At 33.7% G+C, this 8,495-nt stretch overlaps 1 protein-coding gene across 1 annotated transcript; it reads left to right on the top strand.

Annotated features, from left to right (window-relative positions):
• The first annotated feature begins 3,283 nt into the window (after positions 1–3,283).
• On the top strand, positions 3,284–4,301 carry LOC113356747 (protein MIZU-KUSSEI 1-like). Its single transcript, XM_026599955.1, has one exon. The coding sequence runs from the start codon at positions 3,350–3,352 to the stop codon at positions 4,055–4,057; it is 708 nt and encodes a 235-aa protein (XP_026455740.1). The 5' UTR covers positions 3,284–3,349; the 3' UTR covers positions 4,058–4,301.
• Positions 4,302–8,495: the final 4,194 nt, after the last annotated feature.

Below are 8,495 nucleotides of genomic sequence, written 5' to 3'. Positions count from 1 at the left end.
CATCTATAGGATAATACAGCTGTAGAAGAGAAAGGAAAATCAGGAATGGAAGCCAAGGCCCAAGGTAGTACTCTCTCCCTCTAAAAGATTCAAAAGTTTCTCTAAGACTGACAAATGCGAGCATTTAAACTGAAGGGTATGATACTCAGTATATATACATATGTACTTTGTTATGTCATATACTGAGTATCATACTAAATTTTGTGAGTATGATACTCATAAAACTAAAGAGTATAATACTCAGTATATATACATATGTACTTTGTTTTTACTCGGTACATATTGATATGTACTGCGTTTTCGCTTAGTACGTATCGATCTGTACTCGGTTCTTGCTCAATATGTACTAAATTTCGCTAAGTTATATATGTTTCTTACAAAATTTTCTTATGTATACCAGGTTTTAAAGTACGGGGTCTGAGAAAAAGCTCAAATTCAAATAAGAAATAATAGTTGTAGTTATGGCCAATGGCAATGCAGCAGAAAAGTCATTGAGGTTAGAGGACTTGCAGGCATCAAGGATGAGAGAAAGAGACTGGATAAATCAACTTGAAGAGTCTTATATACTCGGTACATATCGACATGTACTAGGGTTTCACCCAGTACATATCAATATTTACTGTATGATTATACGGGCAAAGGACTCCTTATCCCGGTTTCTTGCAGGCATCAAGGATGAGAAAGATGCGGAGGATTATCTCATCGATTTGAAGTGTCTATACCCAGTACATGTTGATATGTACTGGGTCACCACCCGACACATATCAATACTAAAATTGGCTAAATTATGTTATTAGCCAGATTTTATACTACATAAAGATATGTACCGCCAGTAGAGTATTTATATATTAAGTTCATACAATTAGTATGTATCAGTACTATAAGAAGAACGAAGCACAATAATTTTTTTCTGCAGACCCTTTTGTAATAAAATAAGTTATGAGTTTAAGTTCTGCAAGGTTTTATAGCACATGCAAATATGTAATGCCTATATTTAAGGTTTTATACTAATTGTATTACTTGCAACTTTTTCCAGCAAAACAAAATGCTCCAGTACATATCTATGTCTACAATACATATCTATGTCTACTAGGTAAATAGTCAGTACATAAGTCGACATTTTTCGTTGAGAAGAATATTGATCATAAACCATTACAAACTGGTCATGATCATAATGCACAAGAAATCTACAACAACATCCACGAACATCGTGTCTCCATCTCTGTGCATTAAGTACATGGGCATCTAAGTAAAAAGCTTGGACTTGCTTTTCCAGAAAACAGAGTACCAAGTCTCCAAGAAGTAGTGCACCACATTCTGCTGCTAAATAAAGGATAGAGCTATGCCTTACATGCTTCCTTACATTAAGCAACTCATACTCATCTGGAGTGATCCTGCGAACCGCACTCGAACTTCCTGAAATAGCAAGGACCGAAAATGTTGGAGAGATAGAACCCGTCTTGCACTTCAAAAGAACAAAAATGTATATCAGAAAAATAATAAGTGAGCTATGTCTCAAAAAGCCTATGGAGAAATGCCGCAACATTATACCTAAGAAAAAAGTTTGTAAATATTATATTAAATGAATAAGGAGAACTGTAGTTTCTCAAACCTACAAGCAAGTTATTGTTACCAGACTTCATCCCTCGTTGGCTTGACTTTAAACTCAATTTTTGATTCATACAGATTTTATACTCAAACTTTAAACTCAGTTTGTCATATTCAAACATAAATATGGGTTTTATACTCAATTGGTTTTTACAGTATATATTGGCATGTACTAGGTTTTCCATATTACATATTGATAGGAAATGAGACAGTGTTTTGATACCCACCGGATGATTCGGCTATAATGGAACATCCTGTACTACATTATCTCCAACTTTCACTTGAACATCATGCACTACATTATCTACATAATGAAGATATTGTCAATATGTAATGTTGGTATTCAAACATCAGAAAACACAATTTTCCATTTGCACATGTCAATATGTACTGATTCTTATTCAAGCATAAAAGTGAAATTGGTTTTTTACAGTACATATTGGCATGTAAGGGTTTTCCATAGTACATATTGATAGGAAATGAGACAGTGTTTTGATACCCACAGGCTGATTTGGCTATAATGGAATATCTTGCACTACATTATCTCCATCTTTTATCTGAACATCATGCACTATGTTATGTACATAATGAAGATACTGTCAATATGTATTGTTCGTATTTATACATCAGAAAACACAAATTTCCATTTGTACATGTCAATAAGTACTAGGGGTTTAACTAGTACATACCGATAAAAGGGGTTTACCCAGTGCATATTGATATATAACATAAAAATAACATGTATTTATCATATTTATCCATCAGGACATGTCGACATGTACTAACTGGAGAACAAATTTCTTTCAACAGTACATATCAAATCTAAACTAGGGTATTTAGCAATACATATTGATACGTACTGTAGAATCATACATAACATACATACAATACATATCACAACAAAATGCAGTAGAAGGATTAAGCAGTACATATCGACGTTTTTAGCAGTACATACTGATATCTACTGTAGGATCATATAAAGAAATTGGTATAAGAAATGAAAAAAATAGAAGTAAAAACATTACATATATTGGATTTGTATTTCATTGTATTAGAAGCAATACCTCTTTTCTCTTCGTTGTTGTTGGTTGAATACCAGCAAATTTCTTCTTCTTCTTCTTCTTTGTTGTTGATTGAGTATCAACATATTTTTCTTCTTCTTTTCACAATTTTTTTGGTTAGATCTGGTTTTTCAGTTGATTTTGTGATGGTTTCAGTTGATTTTTGTAATGGTTTCACCGAATCTAGGGTTTTTCTCGTTTATTTTCTTCAATTTTGTTGAAGATTGATTACGGAGAAGAAGAAGATTGAAGAAAATGAGAGGTTTCCTGGAAAGAGAAATTCTTTTGAATTCGTTTTAATGGAAGAAAGAAAGAGAAAAGTTATTTCTTCAATATCTGCACGTACAATAAAAAGGGCAGGCCGGTCTTTTTGCAAGACTAAAACATTTTTGGACCACCGATTAAATGTTTTTTATGAATGGACCGTAGATTAAACGGGTCGCGGGTTTCTGGACTAATCAACAAATTTCTCCACACACATTGGGTGCATCTTAAGAAGGGCCCTACATACCCCGTGGGCAGAATTATCATCCAGAGTCCTCGTCTCACATCCGAAAACCTCTTCCCTATTTAAACCGGTATTCCGTCTTCTTTCCCTCCCACAACCATTATACTTCCACTTCTACTCACACTCTCTCTCCTTCCTCTGTATACTCTCTTTCTCTCTAAAAACATCCATCATGAGGATGATAGATTTAGGAAACCAAAGAGGACCTCTATATATTATTGATACCCCAACAGACATAGATTGTGGACGTGAAGTTAGATTCCGAAGATCATTTCGTTCGTTAGTTGAATGTATGGTTCCATGCTGTGGTTTTCAACCATCATCAACAACCGACTCATCTTCTTCGGATTCTGAATCATCATCTCATCACGGATCAACCGTAACCGGAACATTCTTTGGTTATCGGAAAGGACGAGTTAATTTCTGTCTTCAAGATGACTCTAAAAGTTCTCCTCTGTTACTACTTGAGTTTGCTGTTCCAACTTCTTATCTCGCGAAAGAAATGCAACATGGGTTACTTAGAATCACACTTGAGTGTGACCGAGTTAGAAATAATTCGCAATCTAATAACTCTAGTAACTCATCTCGTTCTTTGTTTTCAGTTCCGGCTTGGTCTATGTATTGTAACGGTCGTAAAGTCGGATTTGCTGTTAGACGACATATGACCGAGAGTGACGCAGCAGTGTTCAAACTCATGCAGTCTGTATCTGTTGGTGCCGGGGTGTTACCGGTCTCGCCGAAATCAGAAGATGGTGAACTTATGTACCTCAGGGCGAGTTTCGAACGAGTTATTGGATCGGTTGACTCGGAATCATTTCATATGATTCATCCCGGGGGGAGTTCTGGTCAAGAATTGAGTATATTCTTTCTTAGATCATGAATCAAATCTTAATAGACGGTTGTATTATAACTCGGGGCCACAAGTATGAAGAGATGTAATTATAAAGACTTTGTGTGATATATTAGTAATAGATTTGAAAGTAGTTTATTCCCTTGTAGGATGCTTTTAACTGTTTGTAGTAATGTTGAATGTACATATTATGAGAAATTGATGTCGATGATGGACAGTTGAATGCAAAACCAGAACAGAGCTAAAATATTTATTGCAATCGCATATACGATTTGCCTAAAGTACCTAAAACAGTTCAAAAGATCTTGAAAGTTTAAACCATATTAGTAAAACAAAGTTATGAAACTAGTGATCTTCATCTACCGTAAAAAGTAACTAGCCGAGTGATTTAGGGCAAAATGAGGATATTCCTTTTTTTCTACTTGATTTACATTTTTTTTCTTTTTTTCTTTTGAAGATTAATAAAATGAGAGGTCAGTCGTCAGTGTACCAAAAAAAAAAAGAAAAATTGCCCAACTTAAAGTTATATCTCTCACCCCTTTTATGGGTATCCCTTTAATTATGGTACCAAGGTCTTTTAATATTTTGGGGTTTAGATTTAAACTTTTTTTAATTAAAGGTCTCATATTATAGGTTACTCATGGATGGGGCCTAAGCATAATTTTCCGTTTTATAAATTAAACGAGTTTATAAATAAACAAGTGTATATGTAATCGTGGATGCAACAAATGAATAAAATAGTGTTCAATAAAAAACAATAGTGTTCACAAATTTGTTACCCCTTAGTATCTCTTGACTAGTTTAGACTTGGATCACTTTTACATCAAAAAAAAAAAAAAAGACTTGGATCACTTTTATGAGATCACGGTTTTGATGCATATGGAAATAGTCTTCCTTTTGTAGTATAGTTAAACCACAGTCTTGGTACCACTGAATCTTATTAATTTATAATTTAAAGAGATATTAAATTATAAATGCACTTCACATGGTTATGGTTTAGGTGTCCTAACCTTTACCACGCTGGGTGAATTTGGAGATGATACTTTGTGTTTTTTAAGAGATCGAAAAATTGTCTTGTTAGCAATGATGTCGGTAGTGGTGTTGGGAAATTTCTTTTTTATAGGCTAGGTGTTGCTATTCAGAAGGGGGTTGGTGCTCAGCTTGTTGCTAGGCTACCAACTAAAGTTCTGTATGAATCTCTTTAATTTTTCTATTCTACTTTAGAATATTTCCTATTGATAACGTCAATAAATTGAATTTGAATCATTTCTATTGACTTCAGAAAATTAGATATTCATCCATTGGAAATTGTCGGTCAATAATCGTAATTAAACCATTTAAATTGTTAGTCGGTCAATAACGGTAATTAATAACATACAATCTATAAACCCTAATTAACCTAATACAACTACAACATCTAACCTACATATATATTACAATTTCATTTTGATATGTATAAAAAGCTATTCAATTTTCTTATTAGTAATTATTAATTTATATAATATTTGGGACCTACAAATACTTAAGGGAGATTTTTGAAATCTATTAAATTATCCTGGCTAAATTGGGGCCTATACCACTTAATTTGGGCCTATAGCTAGATGACAAAAAAGGTCGTTAGAAATAACCTTCACACTGCCCCTTATCGAAATAATTACCCAAGTACCTATTTTATCCCTGATTAATTAGCATTAATTAATCATATTAGGGGTTAATTATGTTTTGGATGTGAGATTAACTAATGTTAGGGAGTTTTTCAAAACATCAAACATTTAGATTTTTTTTCGTAAACAGTACTCAGAATCGGTTTATGTTCATGCAAATGTAAACTGATTCTGGATTGGTGTTTCCAAATTAACAGAGGATATCTATAATCGGTTCACGTTGCCATATGTATAATCCGATTTTCATAATCGGGTTTTACATATTACACATATAAACCGATTATTTCCTTTCATACGAAATATTTTTTTCATTCATTCCATTATTATTGTAGGATGCATTTAGCACATGTGTTAGAGCATTGCTCGGTCGAACTCGCATGCGTTGCTATCTCAAGCATATTTCTCAATGTTAGTGATCAAAACTATAAGTCTTGATTTCTAACTTACATAGGTAAAGGTCTCGGACTATGATAGAAAGTGTAGTTGAGCTCAAGAACTCCATGACAATCATCACAAAAGACGAAGGACTACTCAAGGAACTGGTGGATCTTCATCGACTAAAAGGTATGTGGAGACTTGAACTTATCTGTCACTCAAAAGTCTATCTATTCTATCTCCTACTCTTGAGACAAATGTCGTTTTGATATACAGACTTTCATTATGCACATTTTCTATTTCGACCCGAGTTTATCTCGCCTATCTATTTCTCGAAATATGTGTTGGTAAGCTTTCGCTTTAGCCGAATTCATCTTTACCTAGTAACGAAAGTTATGTTATGTTTCAATCACTTTGAAAATTACTCTGACGAAAAATGGTCTGTGAATAACGGCTATATCCGTCCTCTGAGAATGTTTCAATGATTGAAATGAGAGTTTAGATTACATAACCATCGGTAGGATATAAACATTGTTGTGGAAACATATAAGGACTTATACATATAAAGAAAGTTATGTTATGTTTCAATCACTTTGAAAATTGCTTCTACGAAAAATGGTCTGTGAATAACGGCTATATCCGTCCTCTGAGAATGTTTCAATGATTGAAATGAGAGTTTAGATTACATAACCATTGGTAGGATATAAACATTGTTGTGGAAACATATAAGGACTTATACATATATGTGTTTCCAAAACAATGTTTATATCCTACCAATGGTTATGTAATCTAAACTCTCATTTCAATCATTGAAACATTCTCATAGGATCGATATAGCCGTTATTCACAGACCATTTTTCGTCAGAGCAATTTTCAAAGTGATTGAAACATAACATGACTTTCGTCACTAAGTAAAGATGAATTCGGCTAAAGAGAAAGCTTACCAACACATATTTCGAGAAATAGATAGGCGAGATAAACTCGTCTCGAAATAGCAAATGTGCATAATGAAAGTCTATATATCAAAACGACTTTTGTCTCAAGAGTAGGAGATAGAATAGATAGACTTTTGAGTGACAGATAAGTTCAAGTCTCCACATACCTTTTAGTCGATGAAGATCCACCAGTTCCTTGAGTAGTCCTTCGTCTTGTATGATGATTGCCATGGAGTTATTGAGCTCAACTAAACTTTCTATCATAGTCCGAGACCTTTAGCTATGTAGGCTAGAAATCAAGACTTATAGTTTTGATCACTAACATTGACAAACATGCTTGAGATAGCAAGCATGCGAGTTCGACCGAGCAATGCTCTAACAATCTCCCCCTTTGTCAATTTTAGTGGCAAAACTATTAATACATATTGAATACAAAAAATAAATAAATTAACTTTTGTAGCTCCTATTCCACATGCCTAATCTTCAACATTACTCGAAATCTTCGTCACTTCCAAGTACTCCAATGATCCCAAAGGTTGTAAGTTTAGCATCATCATTGTTGAAAATCCGTAGCTATGACAACAAGTAAACAATAGTTCTCAGTCATTGTTATACAGTGTCATAGTATCATTACACAGCGTCAAAGTACAATTGTATCACAACTTCAACAACAATACTATGGTGATATGTATCACTCCCCCTTAGATAATACTCCATCTCACATGGAAACCACTCCCCCTTACATAATGATCCGATAATCATATGTATTTGTAGTGTGAACTACATATTAATACTCCCCCTTTTTGTCAATAAAATTGGCAAAGGTACAAGAACGGGATCCTAATGAAATTTCCGAAAGAGACATTTCTTGACCAACAGAAAGCAAAAATATCAACTTGTTCTTTAGATGCAATCATAAAGCCGATGCTAAATGCATTCATCAAGGAGTTTATAAAGATACAAGATAACCCCTATAATATTCCACAGCCGCACTCCCCCACAAAGATATCGCAATTAAGCGCAAGTTCAAAAGAACTCTCCCCCATTAAATGTCATTCCCGAAAGAACAACAAGAGCGACCTTAATTTCGAAAGAAAAGAAGGATTTCGTTGGACATAACAAATCACATACAAGTATGAATTTGAATCCAAAAAGTTCAATTAAATTAACCACAAGAGAACCCACGATTAATTTAGTCGACAAATGCTCAAACATAAGTGAACTTATGGAGACTTAAAAAATATAATTAGATTAATCACAAGAGAATCAATAATTAATTTAATTGAAATACACAACCAAATTAATCACAAAAGTAATCAATTTAATTGGTCATGCTCGACATAAGAAAACTTACGGAGCAACAACAAAATAACAAAACAAGATGATTAACTTAGTTGAAAATGGTCGACATAAAGTACCTCACGGAACACCAACATAGCTAATCAAGAATAATCAACTTGGTTGTTTAATGCTCAACATAAGACACTTTACAGA

This window comes from Papaver somniferum, chromosome 3 (genome assembly GCF_003573695.1).
Source record: "Papaver somniferum cultivar HN1 chromosome 3, ASM357369v1, whole genome shotgun sequence".
In the NCBI taxonomy this organism is placed as follows: domain Eukaryota; kingdom Viridiplantae; phylum Streptophyta; class Magnoliopsida; order Ranunculales; family Papaveraceae; genus Papaver; species Papaver somniferum.
This window is presented reverse-complemented; position numbering and strand designations above follow the sequence as displayed.